The following is a 12,668-nucleotide window of genomic DNA, read 5'->3' as shown; positions in this document are numbered from 1 at the left end:
TCACCGAGGCGATGACTACTGACCGAGACCTTTGGAAATGTGCTGTGCATGAGAAGACCCAGCAAGCCAAGTGAGATCGTTGCCAGTGCCCCTGGACTGGCTCTTGTGCGGGTGGCACATAAGATGTACCATTTCGAGCGTGGCCGTTGCCAGTACCGCCTGACTGGCCTTCGTGCCGGTGGCACGTAAAAGCACCCACTACACTCTCTGAGTGGTTGGCGTTAGGAAGGGCATCCAGCTGTAGAAACTCTGCCAAATTAGACTGGAGCCTGGTGTTGCCATCCGGTTTCACCAGTCCTCAGTCAAATCGTCCAACCCATGCTAGCATGGAAAGCGGACGTTAAACGATGATGATGATGATGATGATGATTTACATTCAACCTGGAGGCTATCTTAAATATCAGTAGCTGTGAGCACATGCCACTGACAAGGCCCAACAAGGCCAAAATGCATGTGTTCTCGTGAGCCACAGCTGGGATGATTATTTTTGGTCCCTTTCAGATATATTTCTTACTTTTAACACAACATATCTGCTGAGATTTTATCTCGGACGAAAACTGCAGCATCAGGCCTGTCAACAGTGTATATTTGTTAAGTATGATACATAAATGATAGGCAAGTTATATATATATATATAACCAACTCATGCCAGTATGGACAACAGATGTTAAATATTGATGCCATATGTGTGTGTGCATATATATATATATACATACACACACACACACATATGGCAAACACAACTTAGTGTTACTGAAGTACAGTTAGAATCCCTCATTAAACTATGGTGTTTTCACCAACATGAAAAGAGGATGAAATTTTTAAAAATCATAATTTTCAATAACAATTGAAGAAGGAAAGCTGCCAACCTGAAATGTTGTTCTATGTAGGTCTGTGTATAGTTGAGAAGTTCTGTACAGTCATGGAGATCAGCAAAATCTTTGATGCCAAGACAATTGGAAGGATGAAGTTGACTTTGCAAAAATTCGCAGCAAGCTTCTTGGACTTCAGTTAATTGGAGTAAATTAGAGGCTGGCAACAAAGTCTGTGAAATAATTAGGACAGATTGTCGTTACATAAGATCTAATTAAGGTTTATAATGATACAATATTGAATTTCATCTTATTTCAACAAGGAAAGGTGTCTTGATAGAATGGCTGTGAAGAGCAAGTACTATGTCTACTGGAACACTTGTCGTCAGAACAGACAGAATGCCAGTTTCTGACGTTTAGGAATCATTACCAGCAAGGAAGTTAGTTACCAAGAGAACAGAAAAACAGGTTCTGATTTCCAAAGTGAATTTTCTGCACTAGAGAACACATTAAAAGGAAATATGGAAGTGAATATAATTGTATGTCACTGTTTCATATCTGCTTTGTCTGTACTGGCATGGGTGGAAGATGTTTAGGGATATTTCTTTTGTAGCAGCAGGAGTTTCCCTCTTTCATGGGTTCCACTAATTTTGATTGTGAAGGCACGTGGCTTTGTGGTTAAGGTATTTGACTAACAATCATAAGTTCATGAGTTCGATTCCTGGAGGAGTGTTGTGTCCTTAAACAAGACACTTTATTTCCCGTTGCTCCTGTCCACTCACTTGGCAAAAATTGAGTTGTAACCCCGCAATTCACAAAGGCAGGCCATGTCACATTCTGTGTCATGCTGAATCTCCTTGAGAGCAACTATGTTCGGGGTACAGATGTGTCTATGGAGTGCTCAATCACTTGTGAGTTAATTCCATGAGCAAGCAGTTCCATTGATCAACTGGAACCTTTGTTGTTGTAATGGATGGGATGCTAGTTTTTGGGAAAAAAGAACAGAAAAAAAAAAATGGATTGCACGTCACTTCCTTATGCAAAAATCATCCTCCATTTGTATCGTGTTCACACCTATACAGCCTTCTTTCTTGCACACTACAACTGATTTAATATGCTAAAGATAACTGCCAAATCTCCATTAAATCAGATCTTTGTTTCTTTGTGTGTGAAAGACATATTTGGATATTGTAGTGCAATCCATAAACACATCTGGAGAAAGAAGGCAAGATGATCATGTCTGTGCAGCTTGGATAGAGCTGTCCTGGGGTTAAAATAACAACTAAGAACTTTACTATCATTACTTTAGAAATAAAGATTCCTAGTTCAAATCTAGCCATGTACTACATACACATCCAGGAGCAATATAACTGATGATGATTGGAGGTGAAACAGAAATATAGCCATCATCATCATCAATGTTTCAATGTTCACTCTTCCATGCTTCCCTGGGTCAGACAGAATTCGATGAGGCAAATTTTCTTCTATGGCCAGATGCCTTTCCTGGTGCCAACCCTCGATTCCAAGCAAGGCAATGTTTCCCCCTGGCTGCTGGACATCTTCTTCACAGAAAACTGGAAACGAATGATACTGCCCGTTAGACGAAGGGACAGAAACGCACACACACACACACAATGGACTTCTTTCAACCAAATCCATTGACAAGACTTCAGCTGGCCCAGGGCCATTGTAGCAGACACTTGTTCAAGGTGTCATGCAGTGGGACTGAAACTAAAACCATGTGATTAGGAAGCGAGCTTCTTAACCCCACAGCCACGCCTGTTGATATAAATCTCAAAATGCTTTGAGGTTAATAAACTAAGACATTCTTATTTTGTTAACAATATTAGACTTTTCCTTTTCCTAGGAATCTTAAACCATTCCTTTTCTCACCTGTACTCACCTGTACATTGTCTTCAGTTACATGTATTTCAGATGTGTACACAAAGTCAATCAACATACTTAAGGCAGCGGGATCGATTTGGTGCAAGGTCACTTTCTCGGCTTTCGATTCAGCCATTTCAGCATTAAACATGGCATAAAAGTATGGACTACAAGAGGCAAGCACAGCACGATGAGCCAGTATTTCAGTATCTCCAGCAAGCAAGGTCACGTCACACAACTTCCCCATTCTGAAAAAAAGAGAGAGAGAGAGATTTCTTAAACGACAAAAACCCAGGAAACTCACAAATGTAAGAAATTGATGAGCGAGGCCAGCAGGAAGTGGAGACATTGTCTCAAGTCTTTGTTCCAGTGGTTCCCAACCTTTTTCACTCCACCAACGACCCCTTTTGTTATGCTTATCCTTATGAGTGTGTGTATATATATATATATATATATAGAGAGAGAGAGAGAGAGAGAGACCTTTCGGAGATATGCTGTGCTTGAGAAGAGCCGACAAACCAAGTGAGACCATAGCCCATGGCCTATGCCAGTGGGTGTAACCAGCCGACTTATGAATACCCCTCATTCATTGGACAATAAACTTTGCTTGTGAAGACCTGTTGAGGCAAGTAAAGTCAAAATCAAAATCGCTGACATGGCCGATGACAGTACTTGTGTCAGCGGAACGTTAAAAGCAGTCCAAGTGTGACCGTTGCCAGGGCAACGGATTGGCTCCCATGCTGGTGGCATGTAAAAAGCACCATTCGAGTGTGATCGTTGCCAGCGTCACGTTACCGGCACGTGAAAAACAACATTCGGGCGTGGTCATTGCCAGTGCTGCTGGACTGGCTCCCATGTAGGTAGCACATAAAAAACACCTTTTGAATGTAGTTGTTGCTAGAACTGCCTGACTGGCCCTCGTGTCAGTGGCATGTAAAAGCACCCACTACACTCTTGGAGTGGCTGGCGTTAGGAAGGACATCCAGCTGTAGAAACTCTGCCAGATCGGATTGGAGCCTGGTGCAGCTCCCCCTGACTTACCAGTCCCCAGTCAAACCGTCCAACCCATGCCAGCATGGAAAGCAGACGTTAAATGACGAAACAACGATATATATACACACATATACATCAATATAGATATATATCATTAATTAAATATATTCTGTTAGAATATTATATACTGAATTTACAATGAGTGCTCCGTGTAGAGAATTTCAAAAATATTAATACGATAAAGTATTTAGACATTAATAGGATCGATTATATTTTCTGTATTTTGAAATAATAGCATGAAATTCAATATCAAACAAAATTTCTCACAAAGATATATATATGTCTAAAATAGTATTGTATTAAAAATATATGAAACATGAAACATAATTTGTTAATTAATGCATCTTACAATCGTTTCACGAAAATATTGTCATTATAATGGAATCCATTGTTGATACACATTGATGGACAATACTTCTGCTTGTCAGAGATGGAGAAGATAAAATTAAATACTTTTGACCACCAAAATCAACCTTCTACATCTCAAATATGGAATGTAGGATAAGGTACTGTTTACACAAAATTGTCATGGATTACCAAGATGAATTTAACGATATATATATATATATATATATATATATATATAAACTCGAAATTGTCCTACCAGAGTCTATCTACATAATTCAAAACCAGTCATGAATTAATGAGATGAACTTATCAAGGATATAAATACAAACTTTAAATGTTATTACCAAAGTTGACCGGCACAAATCTAAACCAGTAAATTCTAATCTATTTTCAAAAATACTTGAAAAGCACCATCTGAACGTGGCCAATGCCAGTACCCACTGACTGGCCCCTGTGCTGGTGGCACGTAAAAAAGCATTATCCAAATGTGATCGCTGCCAGGCCCACCTGACTCGTTCCTATGCTGGTAGCACGTAAAAAGCACCCACTACACTCTACGAGTGGTTGGCATTAGGAAGGGCATCCAGCTGTAGAAACTTTGCCAGATCAGATTGGAGCCTGGTGCAGCCTCCTGGCTTGCCAGTCCTCAGTCAAACCGTCCAACCCATGCCAGCTTGGAAATCGAACGTTAAACGATGATGATGATGATGATGATACATACATACATAAAGATAAGCATATTAAAAGGGGTGTGTGGGAGAGCTCATTTAAATAAAAGGGTTGGGAACCACTGTGGAAAGGTGTGTTAAGTTGGCCTACTTGTTTTGAACTGTAAAGTTTTATCTGAATAACTTGTATGCTGGAAAATATGGCAACTATTATGGCTACATAACGAAGGCTGGTGATACACTAAACAGATGTTGAGGTGATAGCACTGTAAAAACCAGCATTAACTAAACAAACACATAAACACACAAAGAACACTTACTTTCTCATTTGATTTAGTTTTTCAAAAGCTTGCTCTGAATGTTGCTTGTTTTTGTAAGCTGGATGTTCTCGACCAGCTAACATTTTAGGTCGGCGAATATCCATTCCTTTAACTGTGCAAGATTCTGGAAAAAAAAACAGGTTCAACAGAAATGAATTAAATGTGTTAAAGTTTGAATTAAAAAAAAAGACATAATAAAAGCAGATGATTTCAAAGATCATATCTTTAGAATGGTTAGCAGATGTTGTTTTGTAAATTACTCAATCGTCTCACTAGAGTCAGGGCCATATGAAAAGCATCCAGTTGTAGAGACCATGCCAGAACAGACTGGAGTTTGAACCATTGAACCCATGCCAGCATGGAAAATGGACATTAAATGATGATGATGATGATAATATGTTTCTTTATTGGCCACACACGGCTGAACACAGAGGGGATAAAATACAAAGTAGAGCTTTTCTTTTTGGGAAGAAGAGAAGAAAAAATAAAGTGGGCTGATCAATAGGGATCATGTATCACAGAAATGTCAATGTAAAAAGGAAAACAAATTAGGTTTATCCATGGAAAGAAAAGACCAATGTAACCTTGGGCAATAATGTCATGCAAAAAGAAAACACATTACAGGAAGTGACTCTCTTTTTCCTTTCTTTTTTTTTCCGGCTCATAGGATTCTGTTCAAGCTGGCTCCGTCATTCACACGTGCCATCCTTGCTACATTCACCCCATCTTTTTTTGAAACATTCACTGTATGGTAAGTAGCTTGCTTACTAACCACATGGTTCTGGGTTCAGTCCCACTGCGTGGCACCTTGGGCAAGTGTCTTCTACTATAGCCTCGGGCCGACCAAAGCCTTGTGAGTGGATTTGGTAAATGGAAACTGAAAGAAGCCCGTCGTATATATATATATATATATATATATATGTGTGTGTATATGTTTGTATGTCTGTGTTTGTCCCTCCAGCATTGCTTGACAACCGATGCTGGTGTTTTTACATCCCCATAACTTAGTGGTTTGGCAAAACAGACCGATAGAATAAGTACTAGGCTTATAAAGAATAAGTACTGGGGTTGATTTGCTTGACTATAAAGGCAGTGCTCTAGCATGGCCGCAGTCAAATGACTGAAACAAGTAAAGTGCCTAGAGTAGAAAAGAGCTGGTATGTTGGAAGGCTGCACCAGACTGATTTGACATGGTTTTCTACGGCTGGATGCCCTTCCTAACACCAACCACTCCAAGAGTGTAATGGATGCTTTTATGTGCCACTGGCACAGGTGCCAATTTGCATGACTCTGGTATCTATCATGACTGCAATTTTGCTCGGCTTGATGGGTTTTTTTCTCAAGCACCACATAATGTCAAAGGTCTTGGTCAATGCCTCCATGAGACCCAACACTCGAAAGGAACTCAGCCACTTTTCCTCTCTCTCTCTCTCTCTCTATATATATATATATATACTATTTAATATGTAGGTAGTTATGGCAAATCCCAACTGTTTCCTCTTGAAGCACATCTAATCGTTCTATTATTAGAATCCAATATGTAGTTTCATTTGCTGCTGTATGTTACTTCGAAATACATATTAAAATTGAGAATTCTGAAAATATGATTTGCAGTGTTATTGCATGACAAAACAGGAAAGGGACCATTTTTTGGTACTATTTTTTTTACCATTACATGTGTTTCATTTGCAAATAGGAATTACAGAGATGTCCATGTTAGACCGACATGTAAGGAATTTCCTACTAAAAATCCTTCAGACAGAGAAATTAAATAATAGAAATTTTAGGTTTAGATTCATACAAACCTAAAATTTCTATTATTTAATTTCTCTGTCTAAAAGGAAATTCCTTAAATGCCTGTCTAACATGAACAACTTTGTAATTCCAAATGGGAACATGTGTAATGGTAAATAAATATCAAAACATTGCCCATTTTGTTAGATACACACACACACACACATTCTTTCAATTTCTGTCTACCAAATCCACTCACAATGTTTTGGTTGGCCAGGGGCTGCAGTAAAGACAGTTGCCACACAGTAGGACTGAACTCGTGACCCAGAATGAAGCTTCTCAACCATACATCTATAGCTGTGCCTATGGGAAGAAGAAATATTCTTAAGAAGAAATCGTCAAAGCTAAAAAAAAAAGTGGGGCTGTTAGGTTGAAACCTACCCAAGACATACCATATGTCATGATGACAACTCCAACAGGATGGTCCCGGCAGGATTGCCTTTGATTACAAGTTTGCTTGATCAGAACTAAATACCAACATCAGCTGAGAGGTTCATCAATGGTAACACGAAGATGTTTGTAGAGGTGTAACGGGGACGTGCTGCCTGGGTCGGCAGTGCCTAACGTGAATAAAATAGAGCGATAGCAACATTTTCCTTTTATGGCAAAATATGCCCCTAATACAATACAATTATGAAGGTTACTCTGATTACTATGCATAAGATGCAAACTATATATATATTTTTTTGAAGATTAGGTAGGCATAATTTGCCCCTACTTTTCGATCTCAGTATTTAAGCTACACATAGTACTGCTGTAGTACACATGCTGCGTACATTACAACAACACCATTTTCTTTACGTGCTATAAAGGCAGAAGTAAATCTGCCGTCAACTCGGTAGCGCGCCTGTTTCGCTTATTTTTTTGTATGTTTTACTACATAAATGTCACCAACTGCCTACCCTGAGCAATTACTGACAGCACGTGCCCCAGGTGTGAACTTATAGGTGAATTTGGAAAGAAACCGAAAGAAATCTGTCGTATATATGTTTTTATTGTGTGTGTCTGTGTGTCTCCACCGCCACCAGTTTGATAACTGGTGTTGGTTTGTTTATGGTTTGACCTCAGAGACCGATAGGAGTGCCAGGCATAGAAATAATAATAAAAAAAAGTCCTGTGGTCTATTTGTTCAACTAAACTCTTCAAGGCCCAGTATGGTCGCTGTCCAATGACTGAAATGAGTAAGAGATAATGTCGTTTCACCTTTCTATAACAATCATTGGGAAATATAGGAACACAACTCTCCGATTTCATTCTTGTATAAACGTTGGTACTTGTTCCGACTCCGTTCTGATTTCAAATTCCGTTGAAGTCCACTTTGACTTTCATCTATCCAGGGTCGATAAGATAAAGTTTTTATCAACTACAAGCGTCGATTTAACCAACAAGACCCTCCCCTCAAATGTCTAACTTTGTTTCCGATGCAAGACATCATCATTTAATAATCCTCCACACATGGCGTAAAGATGATTGGGATTATCTATTTGAAGGGATTATTTAAACCTGAGGCTTACTGTGTGATAATTGACAGAACGACAGCACAGAAAAAGGAGAAGCTACGAGAAACAAAATGAAATAACCCCAAACTGCTTAAAATACCAACAGTTGCAGACTAATTGATGCTGCCAACACCGTTTAGGTTGGGTGTTTAACCAACAGCCAGTCTACAATTATTGTAGCACCACCACCACCACCACCCGTTGCAGGGAAGTATATTAAAATGTCATTAGGCATCAAGAAACGATTTTAGTGCTCGTCTGTTTTTTTATTCCACCTCCAAGCACTTAGTAATATGGCTGACTGGAGAGGGGAAGAGGCTGTGACTGGCAGCGGAATAACGAGGGAGAGATATAGAAACAGTGAACAAATTAGTCAAGGATTGCTTTACATGGGCATGAAAAAAGACCCAGATTTATAAAGTTAGGGGAAACGTTGGCGGTTGTAACGGTATGCCTTTCCTAAAAGACGATTGCTGCATCTATAAAGCCCTAGTTCTAACAGAAGAATCACACCTATATCTTGGAATCGGTTTGTCAAGAACTCACTGGCATGTTCTGTTTTAGATTCAAAAGAGAATTAAAAAATATAGAAAAATATTCCGGCTTGTTTAAACAAGCCGGAATATTTTTAAACCGAATAAAGAGATGATTAGATGATGTGAAAATTGTGAGATTAAAATTACGATATTATTATGATGATGAATAAAAGAAAATTTCTCGTTATTCAGTGGAATCTACAACTAATTCATAGGCGGGCAAGCCACCACCACCACCACCACGTCAGTAAAGCTATTACTATTAAACAGTCATCATATATTACTCACACATTGGTTTGATGACTAATTTACTTTAGTTAATAGCAGTGAGCTGGCCTTTCTGGCAAGAGAAGTGAGCAATGGTTTTGCTTTATGAGACACTTTATACAACAAAATGTTTTATACAAACTGTGTCGATGGTTTACTTACATATTAAGAAGTGGTGGGGCCTATTGATACATGTAGTCGGAATGACTGGCACGGCTGTACAAACTTACACGGTGAACAGAAGAGAAATCGATTTGAAAGAAAGAAATAAAGCAAAGAAACGTGTGCCAATGTAGATAATAATAATAATAATGATCAATGAATGAGATGCAGGGTGGGGCCGCACAACGTGTACAAATGTGTGGATTAGCTTCAGGTATGTAGAGTCTGAGAAGTAATTTAGACAGTGGAGATTCCACGTTTAGACATTGAACGACTGGACATTGGGTCGATCTCTTGACCCCTTGGGGGTAACAAATGAATAAATAAAAAGAACAGGGAGGCTGAGCTATGAATTATATAGATAAGAAAGTTAGCTACGGAATTACTATATATACACCTTCATTCTACATAAATTCTTCATTTAGTATTCTAAAACCATGTAGCTTCAGAGAGAGAGAGAGAGATGAATGTTGGAACATTCACTTCATCATCATCATCGTCAACAACAATAATGTTAGCAAGCCTGTGATGTTCAACCAGCCTCACCAAGTATTAAAAAAACCCAATAAAAACGGGTGGTGTATTCTTTACTTCCGCCTACACACACACACACATATATATGTAGTTAAGTATATGTACCATCAGAGTGACCAATGGTTTCGCATTCACAAAGGTCTCCCTCTATGGACGACTCACAGATATATATATATATATATATATATATATATATATGGTGGAGGTAAAGGACATGGATATATATATATATATATATATATATATATATATATATATATATATATATATATATATACCTATATCTGAGTGTCTTTGTCTATCCACTACCATCGCTTGACAATCGGCTTTGGTATGTTTACGTCCCCGTAACTTAGCGGTTCAGCAAAAGGCACCCGATACGATAAGTCCTAGACTTCAAAAAATATAAATACTGGAGTTGATTCATTCGACCAAGAAATTCTTCAAGACGGTGTCTCAGCATGGCTGGTCTAATGACTAAAACAAAAGCGAGACATTGGTCGGCGTGGTCCAAGTTGCATAACAAAAGCGAGGACAAATTAATATTGTTATAAAGCATCGTAAATGTGAAGGGAACTCCCCTCTCTGCTACATTGTACGTACAGCTAAAATATATATAATGAAAGCAATATTCAAGAGGAGAGCTGTCTTATCAATGATTTGAATGAAATAATTGTTTCCTTAGAAATCTCATAATTGCTCTAAAGCTATTTTCAACTTCAGAAATGTTTATAATAATTTCAAAGATAGGTACAAAACCAGAAATTTAATTTAGGAAGAGATGATGGGGGTACTATAGTTAATTGCATCGACGCTGACATTTAAAGTAATCGATAATAAAGTACAGCAGGTCAGGTTAATTACAAAATCTCACAATAAATAAATGAAATGTTTTCCTTTCCAGGAGATGCTAATTAGGTTATTGTGGTTGTTGCTTAACCCGAAGTGCACATTACAGGTATGAGCAGCTCATCTTTTAGAATAGGGATCGTGTATTCTCTATTTAGGATGATGGAATGTGGTTTGAGGGAGAACTGGCATTGATAACATCGGCATAGGGTCGGCCTGTAAATGCCATAAGCAACTGATCCTTCTTCCATACACAAGGCCAGTGAAGGAGAGGTCAATCAATCACATCGACTCCAGTCCTCGTAATTTAACGACCCCCCGATAAGATTAAAAAGTCGATCTTGGTGGCATTTGAACTCAGAACGTAAAGAATCGCAAAGCAATAATGAGAATAAAAGTATAGCTTCTGAGATGAAAACATCTGACTTCAGCTCTTTAAAATCGATCTTCCGATCGATTGAGCATCAAACAAAATGCCAGAGGTGTTTGGTTACAGTCTTTTTACGTTTTGAATGCAATTATATCGCCGAGATCAACTTATCCTTTTGTTTTTCCAGTGTTTGAGTCGATGAAATAAAAGTAGAAGTCATCGATTTCGTAATCCTTTAAGGTATTCTAGATACGAATGGACTTGGGGGGGGGGGTAATCCCCCAAATGGAGTGCCATAATGTTTGGTAGATCTGAAATAAATAAGGTTTTCCTTGCTGTATAAACTGTCTTAAATACTCAATAACAATTAGGAAAGAAAAAACCAAGCTGTTAACTTACTTGACCCTCATCAAGAGACGACCACAGCAACGAACTTCAATGAAAGACTGGTTCTGTGGTTGGGACATCATTGTAAGGAGATTTCCTTCGGTTTGTGGGAATGTCTAATATAGAGCTGGCATTCATAAATCTTCTTTCACATAAAAGCAATAAAGATCCTGGATTTTTTCTTTATATAATACAGAGACATATAATAATAATATAAGTATATAAATTTGTGGTGTTGTAAGCCAGTAGCATTCCCTGTTGCTGCAAACACACGTCTCTGAAGAAACAATTAGCGGAGATTAAAGGTTTTTCGAGTGCGTTTCTTTCTTATTTCGTTTTCTGCATCGTTTAAACTAATATATCAGAGTAAAATTGGCTGAACAACCACATCAATTGCCATGTGTTTTGGTCGCAACACAAAAGCAACAGGAGCCAAAGCAGGCAGACAGCCAAACAGACAGATTCAACACAGTCACGTGATTACCTCTTCAATTCCCAATAAACAAATCACTTCTTATTAAGAAATACAATGTTTTTACAGTTTTTGTTTCCTTTTTCTATTTTCTCACTATTTCCTCTCCCATTATTTTTGTCTTTATCCATATCCACCACATTTTTCCCCTTGTTTCGCAGTTTTTATTCAGTATTTTACCTTCCATAGTTATCTCCCTTCTCTTTTCTTCCTCCTGCCTTCTCCTCCCCCTACCCTCACTAGTCTCTACTGCCTTTCTCTCTGCTTTTCTCCCTCTCTCTCTCTCATTTAACTTTTTCTTACATTTTATCTACATAAACTTTCCAGTGTCGAATTCAGGACACATCGTCAGAAGAAGAAAGCCCAGAAATGCCAGGTTAGTATTTATTTTATATATACTTTATTTGAAAAACGAAAAAAAATTTTTCAAATGAAATAATAAAAAGTAGGCCCCTCGATTTAACAGCCAAGTTTCGCTTCCGGGTTAGATTTGAACCTTTTACACTTAAAAGTAAGGATTTTCCATCCAGCAGTCCTGTCACTTCTCCCAAACCCTCAGAAAAATACTTTTCACCTTTTTATATGCCGATAATTTGTCTCTTTAACAGCTCCTTAAGACGATCTTTAAACTTTTAGTTCTTCACTCTGTGGCTGGTGAAAAGTTTTTTTTTATTTTAGCGTACCTGCACAAGTGCGTCGAATTTGTTTCCTCA

General features: G+C 38.3%; 1 protein-coding gene across 2 annotated transcripts in view; it reads right to left on the bottom strand.

The window, feature by feature from the left end:
* Nucleotides 1-12,123, bottom strand: part of LOC106869033 (kelch-like protein 2) — a 28,432-nt gene extending 16,309 nt beyond the window's left edge. The window contains exons 1-5 of one of the 2 annotated variants that reach the window (XM_052966849.1): nt 11,496-12,123; nt 7,079-7,182; nt 5,086-5,209; nt 2,716-2,944; nt 870-1,045 (exon numbers count right to left, since the gene is read on the bottom strand). In XM_052966849.1, coding sequence (XP_052822809.1) covers nt 870-1,045; nt 2,716-2,944; nt 5,086-5,189 — 509 coding nt within the window. In that variant the 5' untranslated portion in view covers nt 5,190-5,209; nt 7,079-7,182; nt 11,496-12,123. The remainder of the gene's footprint in view (nt 1-869; nt 1,046-2,715; nt 2,945-5,085; nt 5,210-7,078; nt 7,183-11,495) is intronic. The other variant, XM_014914535.2, reaches the window with a different exon arrangement.
* Nucleotides 12,124-12,668: the final 545 nt, after the last annotated feature.

Source organism: Octopus bimaculoides, chromosome 4, assembly GCF_001194135.2.
Source record: "Octopus bimaculoides isolate UCB-OBI-ISO-001 chromosome 4, ASM119413v2, whole genome shotgun sequence".
In the NCBI taxonomy this organism is placed as follows: Eukaryota; Metazoa; Mollusca; class Cephalopoda; order Octopoda; family Octopodidae; genus Octopus; species Octopus bimaculoides.
Note: the sequence above shows the minus strand (reverse complement) of the source record. Positions and strands in the feature narration are given on the sequence as shown.